This window comes from Myotis myotis, unplaced genomic scaffold (assembly GCF_014108235.1).
Source record: "Myotis myotis isolate mMyoMyo1 unplaced genomic scaffold, mMyoMyo1.p scaffold_m19_p_6, whole genome shotgun sequence".
NCBI classification, from domain to species: domain Eukaryota; kingdom Metazoa; phylum Chordata; class Mammalia; order Chiroptera; family Vespertilionidae; genus Myotis; species Myotis myotis.
Window position 1 is genome coordinate 80,155,309 of NW_023416368.1, and position 16,835 is coordinate 80,172,143.

A 16,835-nucleotide genomic window follows, 5' to 3' on the forward strand; every position below is an offset into this window, starting at 1 on the left:
CCACCCTCATATGGCCTAATCATCTCTCAAGATTCCACCTCTTAGTGTTGTAGGCAGTTACCAGACAGACAGGAACAGAGCATGGAGGATGGGCCAGGTACAAAAACTCATCGGGGGGAAAGCCCCAGATGCCTAGCAAGGGGCAAAACTGGGAAAACAAGAACCTCACCCCCATGATAACCGTTCCCCCCCTAACATATTGCTGGTCATGCGGTTTGGACTCCCTGACCTTTTCCTCCCTAAAGATAACATCTAGGCCTCAGTTGTATTTCAGCTCCTGACCCAGAAAAGCAGCAAAACCAGACAAGTGACACCAAGGCTGCCTCCGGACCCGCTGCATTAACTAATGGCCTGAAAGAGCATACCTGGAAAGCTGATGAGTATTCTCTTCAGACCCTCCCCAGAGAACTCCCCTAGGACCGTGGTCGGCAAACTTCGGCTCGAGAGCCACATGCGGCTCTTTGGCCCCTTGAGTGTGGCTCTTTCTAAGCCTTAGGAGTACCCCAATTAAGTTAATAACAATGTACCTACCTATATAGTTTAAGTTTAAAAAATGTGGCTCTCAAAAGAAATTTCAATTGTTGTACTATTGATATTTGGCTCTGTTGACTAATGAGTTTGCCGACCACTGCCCTAGGACTTCCACCTGTAAAAAGAGATAAATAAGCTCAGGATAAAGGACCCAGCCAGTGCTCTCCCCCAGGGGAGCACACCTACACCATTCCCTTCCCCCTTCTTCCCTCTAAGGCAGTGGTTGCCAACTTTTCGGACCTCACGGACCACCAGCGGTCCACGGACTACCAGTTGGCAACTGCTGATCCAAAGGTTTCCTTAAACCAGCAGTCGCCAACCTTTTGGGCCTCACACAACCCAGTGGTCCGTGGACCACCGGTTGGTGACCCCTGGGTTAGAGCATTAACCCAGTACACCAAGGTTGTGGGCTTGATCCCTGGTCAACAAAAATCAACCAATGAATGCATAAATAACTGGAACAACAAATTGATGTTTCTCTCCCTTCCTCTTTCTATAAATTCAATCAATCCATATATATATATTTTTTTTTTAATTAGGATTTTAACTGTTTTTTTAAATATATATATTTTTTAATTTCAGAGAGGAAAGGAGAGGGAGAGATAGAAACATCAATGATGCGAGAGAATCATTGATCAGCTGCCTCCTGCATGCCCCCTACTTGGGATCAAGCCTGCAACCCAGGCATGTGCCCTTGACCAGAATCGAATGCAGGATCCTTCAGTCCACAGGCCAACGCTCCAACCACTGAGCCAAACCGTGTATTTTTTAAAAGTCTCCCAATTTTTAAATGCAACTAATTCAAATAACGGTAAAGAAGACAGAAAAAACCACACCACAGGCCAAAGAAAGCTGGTGTGAGAAGCAAATGTGGTCTGCAGGCTGCCCATTTCAACCTGTGACCAAGGCTGAGCACTTGTGAGTGGTAGTCAAAGGAGGGGAAATCAAGTCAGAGATTTACTCTTGCTCAAGCCTCCCCTTAAGCAATGACCTCTTCACCTACTTGTCACTTCTCCTAACACTCCCCCAGGTGATGTGTAAACTAAGTCAGACTGAGGTCAAGTAGTTAAAAATCTCCACACCGAATATCAGCTATGCTGCAGTGCTGAGAGAAAAGCTCTGCTCCAGCATCCTGACCTTAGCTTGGTTTTCCTGGAGCATCTGTGACTACTTCACAGGGGGAAGTAACATTCATAGCTAGGATGGTGCATTGTGAAGTATGACACCCACTGCTAACTATGGTCACTAAAGACATTCATCAGGGAGGATGTTTTCAAATCTATTTTATTGGCAGTCAGATCACATGTAATTACTTATGTGTATGCACACACCTACTCACCCAGCAATCATTTCATTTTACATGCTGGTTCACAGGGGTTTTATATTCAAAACACATATATTGTACATTCATACCCATAACAATTCTGATTTTTTTAACAGCAGAATCGTCTTTTTAACCATGAAAGCCCATGTGTATTCTCCAGGTGAAATGCCCATTTCAGATCCAGAGAGCCCAGAAAACACTCTAACACACTGGAAAGGGGTTCGGTGAACTAAATCCTTGGGCTCCTGGGAGGGTGACAGGATTTTATTCTCCTCCAGGCCCATATGCAACCTTCTTTACAATGTAGTCAGGAGTCTCCGGCTCCAAATCAGAACCACCTGGCTCCTCAAGACAGAGCCACTGGGCTGCTTGGTGTTCCCAAGGCAGGGGTTCCAGAGACTGGTGACCTTCCTGAGCCTGAGGGTGAGCCAGATTCTGTTTGGCAGGGAAACTTCTGCAATTCTCGTCCATCTTTCTGAACAGAAATATGGTCCCCACACAGAGGGTGGCTACGTGGTGAGCCCTGCTCATCACGTGCTTAATAACTCTGTCCTGATGATATTATACGGGTTAAACTAAAGAGAACGCATTATGAACACACCCTCCTAGAAGCAGTGAAAGAATTTCCAACCAGCAACAATATGGCCATGCCTTCTTGCTGCTGTGAACCTGTCAAGTGATGAATGGCCAACGTTTCGGGAATGGCAAGGGGTCACCTGTGGTTCCAGCCCTCCCCTGCTGCTTTAAGGGGCAAAAACAACAACAACAAAAAATCCAAAACACTTCCACAGACATGTCTACACTGGTCTAACATGTGCCTCTCTGGTGTCAACAGAGGAGGACTAGACAGCCAAACTGAGATTCTCATGGGCAAGTATAACAGACATGGAACCACCAACCATGGATTCAACCAATGACATTCAAAGGTAAAAAGAAGCCACTGGCTTTTTTTTAATTGATTTTTTACGGAGAGGAAGGGAGAGGGATAGAGAGTTAGAAACATTGATCAGCTGCCTCTTGCACACTCCCTACTGGGGATGTGCCCACAACCAAGGTACATGCCCTTGACTGGAATCGAACCTGGGACCCTTCAGTCCACAGGCTGACGCTCTATCCACTGGGCCAAACCGGTTAGGGAGCCACTGGCTTTTTTAAAACAATCATTCCAAGGGTCTTAGATGTAATAGCTCATTCTGCTCCTGGAGAGCAAACCTCATCAAAGAGTAAACCTCAGTGAATGGAACTGACTTTCTGAAATACAAAACCTACAGAATCAAATCGAAGCAATTCTCAATTTTTAGTCAAGTGTCAAATGAGGCACTTGGGATACATTAATTAATTTGGGGGGAATACATTAATTTAAAAAGGCAAATGGACAGTGATATAGCACAAGTGCAACTTACCTTTAGAGGGGAAAAACTTGCCAAAGCAAAATATCTTCCCACAAAAAGAAGTCCAGTTCCCCAAAATATTTACAAAGAAAGTTTCCAGCTGAAAGAAACATGGCAACTTTAAAATTAACCATAAAAGCCCTAGCCGGTTTGGCTCAGTGGATAGGATAGAGTGTCAGCCTGCGGACTGAAGGGTCCCAGATTCAATTCCAGTCAAGGGCACTGCCCGGGTTGCAGGCTCAATCCCAGTAGGGAGCATTCGGAAGGCAGCCAGTCAATTATTCTCTCTCATCATTGATGTTTCTCTCTCTCTCTCCCTCTCCCTTCCTCTCTGAAATCAATAAAAATACTTTTTTAAATAAATAAAATTAACATAGAACATAAGTATAAAAAGAATAAGCAGAGAATTTCTGGCAGATACCCTGGTATGAAACAGAACAAGAAAACAAAACCTTTTCCTACCAAGATTCTAAATACTCTATGAATAAACACCACACTTCAAATTTAAGGCGTTATAAACATAGAAAAAGAAATGCAAAAAAATAAAACACCCAAAAAACCCTCTCTGATTTGTCAGTTTCCTAATTTTGTTCTGAATTATGCGGCATTACTCAGCTTTGATGATTAAGCTGTCTCAGTGATGAAAACAAAAACTGATACTAACACAATAAAAAAAAACCCAGAATCATCTTAATCGACTAAAACCAGTCAAAATGGAGAGCTCCTCCAACTAGCTGGGATATGTAGTATACCTTTTAATTATCAAATTTATCTATATCTTCTGCAGTATCCTTTCATGATTAAATTTTTAAATACACACACACACACACACACACACACACACACACATTGATTGATTTCAGAGCAGAAGGAAGAGGAGAGAAGATAGAAACATCAATGATGAGAGAGAAGCATTGATGGGCTGCCTCCTGCACGCCCCGCACTGGGGAATCAAGCCCGCCACCCGGGCATGTGCCCTGGACCAGAATCGAGCCCAAGACCCTTCAGTCCGAAGACTGACACAAATCTCCACTGACCTCATGTGTGCAGTGAGCTGAAATAGAGCGGGAACAACGCCTGCAGCAGAGGCCCTGGTGAAGGGGCACTCATCCGCCTAAGGGGTGACTGGGCCCCGTGGTTGGCTCCTGGGGTCTGTGAGAAACTGGCCCAGGAGGCCCTGCCAGGCTACCAGCTGGACACTGACAAAGGCTGATACATGGAAAGGATGGAGGAGGCGCTGCCTCCTGGGGGTGCAGCCCTGCCCCCCCCCCCCCCCCCCCCCGCCTGGGACCGGGGTCTTGATTGCCAAAGGAGCCAAGAACAAGGAGCGATGCTCCAAGAACAAGGCGGGCGTGTGGGGGAGGGGGTGTTTGTAATTTGTGACATGCGAGACCCACCTGTGTGCCCACAGAACCCTCCCTCCCCTGGCTGCCTCCCAGGCCGCCCCGCTCTCCTCTGGGCTCCTCTCTCTCCCTCGCCTCCCCTTTACTCCATCTTCAACATCCTCCACCTGCTCCATTCGCTCCAAGGTCCCTCCCTGTCCTCGCTGCTCCCCTCCAAGCTGCTCCCCTCCCGAAGCCGCAGGCGCCACTCTCCCATTGGACCTCAGGTCCTCCCCTGTGCCCAGTGGCTACCCCTCCCCACGCCGCTGCCTCTCCCTCTGGTAGCCCCCCAGGTCCCCGTCTTCCCTCAAGCCCTCCACCCCGACCTTCAGGGTCCGCATCCCACACAGCCCTGCCGGGCCAGGTACCCGCCCAAGTAGGACTTTCTTCCCAGCCAGGGGTCAGGTCCCCGCCTCCACTCCCCTCTCACCCCGCACCGAGGTGCCTGCTCCACCCCTGCCCGGCCTCGGACCTCCCGGCACAGTTCGGCGTCCATCCCCTGGGCAGGCCCAGGCCCCCTCCCACGCCGGGAGCCCCTCCGCTCTCCCCTTGACAGACACAACTCGGGGCCGCGGCCTTCTCAGCGGAGCAGGCCCCCCACCCGCGTCCCGCCCGACTCCCACCGAGACACCGGCCCGCGGGTACTCGCGGCGCGGTTTCCGCGGGGCCGGGCTGCGGGGAGGCCGTTACCTGAAGTGCGGCTTGGCGCCCTGCGCTGAGCGTGGAAGCTCCTCTCCGCCCTCCCGGCGTCTCCAGGCCCGAGGCAACGAGGGCGGGGCCTCCCGGCGCGACGTACCCCGGCCGCCTGTCACTCGTGCCGGCGAAGAGCCCCAGGCCCCGCCCCCCGCGCGCCTGCTCCCTTCCTACTCCTGGTCTGGGGGATTGACTCCGCCTCTGGCCCCCCCCGCGCAAGCCCCGCCTCTCACTCGGAGCCCCGCCTTCCCTCCGACGGCTCCGCCTCGGAGGACTCTGGCTCGGACCCCAGCCCACTCCCAGGCCCCGCCCCATACTGAGAGACCCCGCATCTTGCTCCACATCCTAAGTCTTTGCTTGAGTCCAGCTCTATGTCCCGGACCCGGGTCCTTAGAGCCCCGCCTTCCATTTGACCACCCAAATGTGGGGAGTCTGGGCTCAAGCCCCACCCCATCTCGGAGCCCCGCCTTCCCTTTAACCACTCAGCGTTGGGGGTTCTCTGCCTCGTGGGCCTCCTTCTTGGCCTCTCATCCCAAGCACTGCCCCACTCAACACTTAAAATTTAGTGGCTCTAAATTAGTAATTTTCTACCGAAGTGATATGCCCCAGAGGACGTTAGGTGGTATCTGGGGACATTTGTGGTTTTCATGACTGAGGAATGGAGGGGTGAGGTACTGTTTAACACCCCACAGTGTCCAGAGTGGCCCCCCAAGAGGGAGATTACATAACATCCTTTTTCCTGTTATTGACCAAATGTCACTAGTGCTGATGTGGAGAAACCTACTCTAAGTGAAATAAATTTTGAGAGATATTTCTTGACCCACCTATTACAGGTGTGGACCCTGAGATAGAAGATATCAAGAAGGGCTCTTGGTGGCTTATAGGGCTCAAATTACCAAAAATAGATAGATAGATAGATAGATAGATAGATAGATAGATAGATAGATAGATAGATGATAGATGGATAGATAGATGATAGATAAAGCAAGCCTAGCAGCCATTTTTACACAAGGCCTCTCATGCAAACTGTGCTTCAGGGAGAGGCCTGCACTGAACCACCTGTCTGCACTGTGTTTCTGCCATCTGAACGAGGCCTTATAAAGGACTTCCTAGAATCCTATTTCAACCAACAGGAATTGAGTCTTTCTTTGCCCATCCAATCGGAGCTGTGCCGCTCTGATCAACCACAGGCTCTATTCTGACCAATCAGGATAGTGCCTTTTGGACCAATCAAACTGGTAGGAGTTGGAGTCTTCCTTTGCATCAGGGACCAGGAGTGGGGACCTCTGTCCATATAAACCACTTCCCATTGGCTGAGAGAGCTAACTTTTCCTTTCCATCAGAGATGGTTCCCTCACTGAGCTGAAACACCGATTTTTCCAGGCAGGCTAGCAAGGAGCAGAGCAGAGCTGTCTAGCCAGAGAGGGGCCTGGACCCAGGGCTATCTCACAATTATGCTGCTTTCACAGCTGTGCTGTATCACAATTGAGCTGTTTTGCACTGAATAAAGTTTTCTTCTATAATGCACCCCAATTTGGGATTCCTATTGCTATTGAATTGACGCCAGTGATTACCAGTTGACACAGGCCAGGTCATCTTGGGGAATGCAGCAGTGAGCGAGACTGACATGGTACCAGTCCTCAAGAACTTCGAACCAGGGGAGCAGATCATAACCAAATTATTAATTACAAGTATGGTATTTTCTTGGTTAATAACAACTTTATTGAGATATAATTCACACACTGTACAATTCACCCATTTAAGGTGTGCAAGTCAATCATTTTCAGTACCTTCACAGAGTTGTTCACCATCACCACTAACTCCAGAACATTTTTATTACCCCAAGAAGAAACCCTGTACCCATTAGCAGTCACTCCCCCAGCTCCTGGCAATCACCAGTGTGCTTTCTGTCTCTATGGATTTTCCTGTTCTGGACATTTCATATCAATGGAATAGTTGGCAACAAAAAAGAATAAACTATTATTGATTGATTGATTGATTGATTGATTTGAGAGAGACAGAGGGAAAGAGAGGGGGGACCCACACTGATTTGCTGTTCCATTTATGCATTCATTGGTTGATTCTTGTATGTACCCTGACCAGGGATTGAACCTGCAACATTAGCATATTGGGAGCGATGATAACCAACTGATCTACCCGGCCCAGGCAAGGAATAAACTCTTAATACATACAACCACTTAGATGCAGTTCTAGATAATTATGCTGAGTGGGAAAAGCCAGTGCCAAAAGGCTACATACATACTCTTATGGTTTTATTTACATAACATTCTTGAAAGGTCAAAATTATAAAAAATGGAGAACATATTTGTGATTTCCAGGGGTTAAGGACATGGGGACAGGAGATGGGGAGTGGAAGTGGCTATAAAATGGCAACATGAGAGATTCTGGGGTGATAGAAAAATTTTGAATCTTGACTATCAAAAGCAATAGTGAAATAGTAATGTACTTTTGTAAGATGTTACCATTGGGTAACTTGGAGGGGAAAGGGTACACGGGATCTCTCTGTGTTATTTCTTACAACCACATGGGATTCTAAAATTATTTCGAATTTTTTAAAATTAATTTTATATAAAAAAAATTAATTTTATAAAAGGCCAAAAAAGTACATTTACTGACTGTGGTGGGGTAGTGTTCTTTTGCCCCTTAATTTAAGCGAGCAGGGGGCCAGTTAATTCTTGGACAGAAACCATGGCAAGCCCAGGGTGCCAAGGAAAGCCCTTTGGGTGATTTAGTGGATGGCATTCTTCCATTTGTGTCTTTATGACCATGTGTGGCCTCGAGGAACAATCTGCCAAGCACAGTTCTCCCCCCATGTGCTGGCTAAAGCCCAGCGTGGTAATTATACATGGCCGCCCTCCAATTCCCTGCAGCTCTAACTTGATGAAGGCTGCATGCTTTATAGCAGAGCTGTTTTAATTGTTTTCCCTGGATTACATAACACCTCTTTTCCTGATATTAAGTACAAGCATTGTGCTAAATGCTTTACCTGCACCATCATAACTAGTCCTCACACTAGTCCTCGGAAGTAGATACAGTCAGTTCTCATTATCGGCAGTAGTTCCATTCTATAAAGTCAGTACAAACACTGAACCACTGCTTGTAAGGGAAATACAGAGTTGGGTTCCTGTGAGCCTCTGGTCGCAACATTTTTATCAACTGATCAGTACATCACTTTGTTTTATGTGTATGTTTTGTTTAAGGAGATCTTGATATACATTGTGATTCCTTAACATTGAACTCACAGCCCATAGCACTATAACTCATGCCAGAATGAAGCTTATATAATACTCATATCTTGCCCTAACTGGTTTGGCTCAGTGGGTAGGGGTCGGCCTGCGGACTGAAGAGTTTTAGGTTTCTATTCCAGTCAAGGGCATGTACCTTGGTTGCAGGCACATCCCCAGTAGGAGATGTGCAGGAGGCAGCAGATCGATGTTTCTCTCTCATCGATGTTTCTAACTATCCGTTTCCCTTCCTCTCTGTAAAAAAAAAATCAATAAAATATATTTTAAAAAAAATACTCATATCTTCTCCTTATGGCACATCCCAGCCAACTTGTGCTTAGAAACACTAGACAGCTCTTCAGCGACATGAGTGGGGGCCATTATAAACAGTGAAATCACCAACAATAATCACAAAAAATGCAAAAGCACAGCATTAAATAAACCCCAAAAAGGGAAGTCATTTACAGTCTGGACAGAGCAGGAGGGAACCTGCACTCAAATTTTTTACCGCTTTGGGTTGCCTGCAAATGACCCGGAAAGCGCCATGAGTATTGATTTGGGGGTTACAAATGTCACAAATAGATTTCAGCCAGTAGGCAAACTCACAAACAAGAAAACAACAAGTAATGAGGATCAAATGTACTTGTATTAATCCCCTTTGCAAGCCAGGAAAATGAGACTTGAGGAGGTTTAACAGTTTCAATGCTTTAACAACTTTACTGAGAACCAACTATGTTTCAGGAATTCTTCTAGGTCTCAGCCCCAGCGCTGTTGATACTTGTGTCCAGATAATTCCCTATTGTGGAGGATTGTCTATTGTAGGGTGTAGAGCAGCATCTCTGGTCTCTACCCACTCCACGCCAGGATCACTGGCATCCCTCAAGTCGTGATAACCAAAAATGTCATCAGACATCATCAAATGCCCTGGGTGTGAGGGAGAGCAGAATCGCTTCCCAGTTATAAACACTGGTCTAGGAATTAGAGATTCAGTAATAACAAACTCCAACATCTATGATCTCAAGAAGCTTACATTATGGGGAACTGGGGAATGAGATGAGGGTTTAGTGTTTACGGGGAAAGAGTGTCCATTTGAGAAGATGAAAAAGTTCGGGAGATGGATGGTGGTGATAGTTACACACTGTGAAATGTAATTAATGCCACTTAACCTTACACTTAAAATAATCAGAATGGTAGATTTTCTGTTATACATATTTTAACGCAATTTAAAATACAAACACCAAGCTTAGGTCTCAAGTTGGGCTCCCGAGTGGCTGCTGCTGCAGCACCACGGACAGCTCCCAGCGCCCTCTCGGGGGAGAGGCTGGGCTTCTCAAATAGCTCTCTGTCCAGAATGCCTTTCTCTCCCTTTCCATACAACTCCTCCTCAGTCCTCAGGGTCTAACTCACATCTTCACTGTCCTGGGATATCTTCCCATGCACACCCTCCCCCCAAGCCACTCTGCTTCCAAGATGTCTCTAAACTAGCCCAGATCCCTTTGCCCATCTGTTTCTCATAGCGGGAGTCCTAGGAAAGGAAAGTCTTATTTGTGTTTCGGACCCCAGTGCCCAGCACAGGACTGGTCTGAATTTCCCACTCAGGTAACACAGGAATCTTCCCAGAGCTCCACTTCCTCCAGCCAGGAGGTGCAAAGTCCAGATCTTGTGCTGCAGGCTCTGGGCTCCAATCCCCCTCTGCTGTGGGGCAGTTGCTTTATGCCTTTGGCTTGGAGGGGTTCATACCCTGATGCTATGAGGGAGGCAGCCACGCAATCATGTTGTGTGGTACCCATGACGGAAATGAGCATTCATGTGTCCTACCTTCGTTTCCCAAACATCTCCTTTATGTCAGGTGCAGCTGCCCTCTACGGAGAATATTGCAGTGAACAAGACCCACTACGTCTAATTTGCCTTGAAATGTATAGTCTAATTAGGGAGGTCAGACAATAAACAAAGAAACAAGTAAATCATTTCAAGCAGTGGGAAGTGCTGTGGGGGAAAAAATCATCAGGTTTCTCAATGAGTCCATAGACACCCATGTTGACAGCAGTACTAGTCACAATAACCAAGAAAAGTGGAAACAACCCAAGTGTCCAACCACTGGCGAATGGATAAATACAATATGGTCCATCCACACACTGGAATATTACTCAGCCATGAACAGGAGTGAAGCTCTGACTCTCGGTACACGTGGATGCAACTTGAAAACATGATGCTCAGTGGGAGAAGCCAGACACAAAAGGCCACATAGTGTGTGGTTCCATTTGTAGGAAATGTTCAGAACAGGCAAAGCCACAACGACAGGAAGTGGATTCATGAGTGTCAGGGGCTGGGCGGGGGGACTGAGGGAGGGCTTAATGGGGATGGGATTTCCCTTTAGGGTGATGGAAAAGTTCTGGAACTAGATAGTGGGGATAGTTGCACAACAATGTGAATGTATTTAATGCCGCTGAACTGTGTACTTACTTGCAAATGGTTAAAGTGACAAATCTTATGTTATGTACCACATTGTACCACAATCTAAGTATATATACTTTAAAAAATCAGACTGGACAATGGGATGTAGGGGGATGGAGTAGGAGGCAAGGTAGGGGGTGATAAGGTAAGGCCTCTCTGAGGAGAATACTTCTGAGGTGACACCTGAATAATGTGAACTTTCGGGGGAAGAGCGTTCCTGGCAGAGGGAACAGCATGTGCAAGGGCCCTGGGGTGGGAATAAACTTGATGTGTTCACAGAGCAGGCAAATACCATTGTGGTGATTAAGGGGCTGGAGAGAAGAATAAGCGTAAGTTCCTACCAGGTCCTACTTGGGGTCATATATTAGCTGCCATAACAAAGGACTACAAACCAGATGGCTCAAAGCTATAGACGTTTCTTTTCTCACAGTTTTGGAGAACTGAAGTCCAAAGTCCAGGTGCTGGCAGGGCTGGCTCCTGCTGGAGGCTGTGAGGGCGAATCTATTCCAGGCCTCTCTCCCAGCCTCTGCAATTGTTGGTGCTCCTTGGCTTATAGATGCATTACCTGACCTCCGCCTCCCTTGTCACATGGTGTTCCCCTCTCACATGTCCCCTTCCCTTCTCCTCTCTCATAGACACTTGTCATCGGATTTAAGGCTCATCCTAAATCCAGGATGATCCTTAACTTATTTCCAGCTGCAAAGACTATTTTTTTTCAAATAAGGTCACTTGCAGGGTTTTAGGGCATGGCCATATCTTTTTTGGGGAAAGAGGCTCTATTCAACCTGCTACAGGTCTAAAAAGTAAGCAAGAGCCTGGCCTGTGTGGCCCAGTTGGTTGAGCGTGGCCCTGTGCACCAAACGTCACCGGTTGGATTCCCAGTCAAGGCATATGCCCAGGTTTCAGCTTCCATCCCCAGTCAGGGTACCTGCAGGAGGCAGCAGGTCGATGTTTCTCTCTCCCTTCCTCCCTCCCTCTACTCGTTCCCCTCCTCCTCCCCTCTCTCTCAAATGAATTTTTAAAAATTATTTTTAAAAAACAGTAAGCAAGAAACGTGTATACAGCCTTTCTCGTGCTCCTGCACCGCGTTAACCACTCCCCGTGCATTATCTTCAAATGCTGAAATGCCAGGACCGTTTTTCCATTTCACAGGTGAGGAAACTGAAGCCGATCCAGGGCTCAACCCCGCATCTGGTCTGATTTCGGAGGATGCACTGTGAGCTCTACACCATTCTGCAGCCTCCCGAAGTCCTGCCGGTCAAGGTCACCGCAGTGCACCACTGCGAGGAGCGCCTTTCCCTCGGCGGCCGGAGCGAGCGAGCCCGGTGAGGTCTCGTCTCTCCAGCACACGCCCCGCCCGGTCCTAGGCTCACGGCACAAGCGATAGGGCGTGGCCGGCTGAGGCACCGCCAACCCGGGTCCTGAGGACATCGTTTCCTCCCTCCTCCCCTCTTAATCGAAGGAATGAGGCCTTCGCCGCCATCGGGTTATTTGTTTGTTTGCTCCTTGTTTTGTTTTTAAATCTGTGATGCGCCATCAGGACAATCATTTCCGCTTCTGCGGCGGGTGAGGCTCTTGGACAGGTCCCCTCCCAGCCAATGGAGAGCCGCGGATCCGGCAGGGGGCTGTGCTGTTCGGGCAGCCCTGCCCCCACCGACCCACCCCGCACACAAAAGCAGCGTAATTAACCATCTTACGGAAGCCGAGCCTCTGACGGCTGCGAGCTGGAACGCCGAATATACCTGGGAGTCGCAGGCTGCGACGATGACCCGGCACGCCGCTGCCTCCGAGCGCGGGGGAGCCGACAGCTAGCTGCACACCGCTCGCGCCCCGGGACAAAAGCGCCCTCCGCGCCCGCCACGTCGCTCGGGGTGACCTTGCTTGGATGCAGAGTCCGCCCCTGCGCGCATCTTCCTCGGATGCTCTGAGAGCCCGCGGACGGGCTGGGAAGACCGGGGATGCCGGGCTGCAGCCGCGCAGGGCTCGCCTTTGTCTGCGCGTAACCGGGAGAGGCCTCGGAGGGAACCAGCACTCACCGCGGAGGTGAGTCCACCTTGCTTTCCCCCCACCCTGCTGGGCGGGGTGCCCCACGCATCCGCTGCTGCAGCCCCCCTTCTGGCCGATGGAGCTGGTGGGGAGCGAGAGCCACGGTCCTGACTCTTTGGATGGGAACCCATCCGCTTCTCCGTCAGCCGGCGCTCACGCCTACCGTTCCCCTTCCATGCCTATCGCTCACCTGGGGGCAGAGAACCGCACAATTTTCAGGACGCGTTTGGAGATTAGGCGGCTAAAACCCGCAGCCCCTCTCCGGACCGCTTCCTACCAGACCAGAATGCCCACGTCCCCCCTCTGTGCCTTTCCTATTTATAGGCCTGGGAGCGATCCGGTAGAAGGCTTGGAGAGTGTGTACATCAAGGCTTGCCTATGGGGTGGGAGGCAGGAAGGTGGCTGAAGGCAGATTCCCCCTCTCTCTGGTCTTGACTGTGATGCGCTAATAATTCAGCACAACCGCGCAAAGGAACACTTCCCAGCCCTCCCAGCCTTTGCCTCATTGCCATTCTTCAATGTGAAGTCAGGATGGGAGAGTGGGAGTGGACAGGGCCTACGGGGGCCTACCCACACCCACATGTAGAGGACCTCGGGGCAACATGTGTAGCTCCCAGGTCTGGGCTGTAGGTATGTGTGATTGGGGGCGGGGGGGGGGGGAGGGGGTCCTTCCTGGGGGCTGAGGTCACACCCAACTCAGGATAAGGAAAACTGACGCAAAAGACCACTCCCTTCCGGCAGGAAATGAAGTCCCATTGCACCGACCTCTCACTTACAGTAGGGTTCTGGGTGGTCGTGGTTGCCCATTCGGTCCGGAAGATTTTTATTTATTTTTTTTTTTTTAGCGAACTGCATCTCACTGTCCCTTGTCCATGAATGAATGACGACATTCACGGAAGTGGGGAAAGGGTTTGAACTGCAGCCATCCTCTCCCTCCCTGCCTGGCCCTCACCGGTCTCAGGCTCCACCTGGGTCCTCCCGCTCTGAGCCAGGATCCCAAATGCAGACCCTCACCCTTTCCGGGGACCGTGGTCCAGTGCGGGCAGGGCCTGGGATGTCACACCTGAGCTGTTGGCCATGCACCAGCTCCACAGAGGGGCGGCTGGGCAACAGGGAAGGTGAGGGGCTGGCTGGAGGTGAGGGACCTGAGACACTCACAGGTGAAGATAACAACACTGGGGCTGTTTGGAGGGTGGGAGAATGGGATGAAGGACACAGCAGGTCCTCTATAATGACAGCCAAAGCCATGCCTGAGATCCTTTCACAAATCTGCGGATGAAAACAGGGTTTCTCAATCTCAAATCTATAGGCACTGGGAGCCAGATGATAATATCCTGGGCGCTGCAGGGTGTTGAGAATCATCCCTGGCCTCCACCCTTTCAGTCCCAGGAGCAACCCCCCTCCAGTTGTGACAACCAAACATCGCCACGTGTTCCCTGCTGCTGCTGGAGGGAGGGGGGTGGTCAGAATTGCCCCCAGTAGAGAACCGCAGATTTAAAAGCACAGAACTTATGGTGTCATTTGAGTTCTACGATCCTGGATTGTTATGCCCAGAAGGTATCATAGAGATTATTTCTAACACAACTCTTTCATTTACAAACAGGGAAACTGAGGCTGGGAGAGGTGAATGGCCTGAGAGTCTGCCATACCCCAGGTTATATCCAAATTCAATCTCACTCAGCAGCTGGCTCTGCTCCCAGACAGCCCAGCACTTAGGCCATCATCTGGAGTGCTGTGTCTCCCCCGCCCCTGCCCTCAGCCAGCTCCTAGAACAAGAAAAACAAAACTGGCATTTTGTGGTTGGTAATAGTTATGATCCTGACTCCCAGCCCCAGTCACTTTCCACACTGCCTTCGTTAGCCCTCAGGTCAGCAAGTTGTCAAGATTTTCTTCTTTGGGTGGGTGGGGGAGCGGGGGAGATGAAGGGGCAGTGTAGGTGGCCTGGAGCGGATAGAGATGAGTTGGAGAGATGGGTTGGGGTTGACCAGATCGTGTTTGAAACTGTCAATCCCAGCAAGGAAGCTTAAGTATATCAGTCATCAACACTTTAGTATAAATGAGTTTAATTGCTTTATGGCTTCCCAGTTGAAGACTAAGATAATTAAAGGGTGATGAGCCCTGGGCAAGGTGGATTTCAGAGTGTTAGATGGAGGGGAGCCTGTAGCTAGAGCCCCAGTCTCTCACCTGGATTCAAACCCCAGACCCACATGGGTGTTCTTAGATCTCTTTGCTTCTGTTTTATCACCTGTGAAATGGGAAGCCTCATGAGGCTGGGCAATGATTCAGTAAAACGATGGGTGCCAGAGCTCTTTACAGATGGATCTGAAATGCTGAACATGGGTGAGGGGTTGTTATGATGATGATTGTCCAGTAAAACCTCCATCCGTGGCTCTCCTTCAGAACTCATCCCTGCTTCAAGCCACACTTGATCCCATGGGGACAACAGAAGCCACACTCCGGATGGAAAACGTGGATGTGAAGGACGAATGGCAGGATGAAGGTCTTCCCAGGTACAGCTCCCCAGGTCTCTGTGTCAGCCGTGGAGGGCGTCGGCCCAGTACTTCTCCCCGGTGGGATGCAGGAGAACTGCCAGTTGACCAGGCCAGGCCCACAATGAATATTTGCTACATTATTTAAGATTTATTTCCACCTCACCCCCGACTCTATAAAGCTCCCATTTCCACACTATTTTGAGAATTCTAAACATTCTTGCAAACCCATTTCATGGACTATTATAATAGTCTTACCTGGGTTCCCATGAATTGGGTGATAGTGTATTTTTACCTGCAGCAGTCAGAGGGACTGTGTCATACCCTTGCTTAAACCCCTGGGGCAAATGCCCATCCCACAGAGAATCCGGGGTTCGGCCTCCGCCTGCTTCTTTGAGTTTACTGCCATCGCTATCTGTCCCCTTCATGCCCCTCCAGCCCCAGTAGCTTCCTTCCAGTTCCTTACCCGTATCTGGCTGCCTCTGACTTTCAGACTTAGCACTGGCTGTTCCTTCTGCCTGGAACACTCCTTCCCAAACACCCATGCCTCCCTCATCTCCTTCAGGTCTCTGCCCACAGGCCACCTGCTCAGAGAGGACCTCCTGGCCCCTTTATTACCCTCTCCCAAGTTTCTGAAGAACGGCACCCAAAGATACCCACATCCTAACACTGGAACCTGAGAATATTCCCTTCATGGCAAAAGGCACTTTGCAAGTGTGATTAAGTTAAGGATCTTAAAATGAGGATATGATCCTGGGTTATCCAGGTGGTCCTTATAAGAGGGAGGCAGAAGGAGACTTGACTATGGAAGTAGGAGCTATGACAGTGATGGCGAACCTATGAACTCATTTTTTTGGTTGATTTTTCTTTGTTAAATGGCATTTAAATATATAAAATAAATATCAAAAATATAAGTCTTTGTTTTACTATGGTTGCAAAGATTAAAAAAAATTCTATATGTGACACGGCACCAGAGTTAAGTTAGGGTTTTTCAAAATGCTGACACGCCGAGCTCAAAAGGTTCGCCATCACTGAGCTATGATGACGGAAGTAACAGATGGGAGTCATGGGAGGAAGGGGCCATGAACCAAGGGATGCAAGCACCTCTGGAAACTGGAAAAAGCAGGAAACAGACTTTCCCCTGGAGCCTCCAGAAAAAACTAGCCCTGCTCACACCTTGCCTTTAGCCCAGGGACACTGATTTCATACTTACTCCTGGCCTCTAGCATCATAAAAGAATACACTTGTGTTGGTTTAAGCCACAAAGTTTGTGGTAATTT

At 49.2% G+C, this 16,835-nt stretch overlaps 1 protein-coding gene across 2 annotated transcripts in view; it reads left to right on the top strand.

Annotated features, from left to right (window-relative positions):
- The first annotated feature begins 12,559 nt into the window (after nucleotides 1-12,559).
- ATCAY (ATCAY kinesin light chain interacting caytaxin) overlaps nucleotides 12,560-16,835 on the top strand; it is a 34,681-nt gene continuing 30,405 nt past the window's right edge. For both annotated transcript variants that reach the window (XM_036313759.1, XM_036313760.1), the window contains exons 1-2: nucleotides 12,560-13,063; nucleotides 15,467-15,576. In XM_036313759.1, coding sequence (XP_036169652.1) covers nucleotides 15,500-15,576 — 77 coding nt within the window. In that variant the 5' untranslated portion in view covers nucleotides 12,560-13,063; nucleotides 15,467-15,499. The remainder of the gene's footprint in view (nucleotides 13,064-15,466; nucleotides 15,577-16,835) is intronic.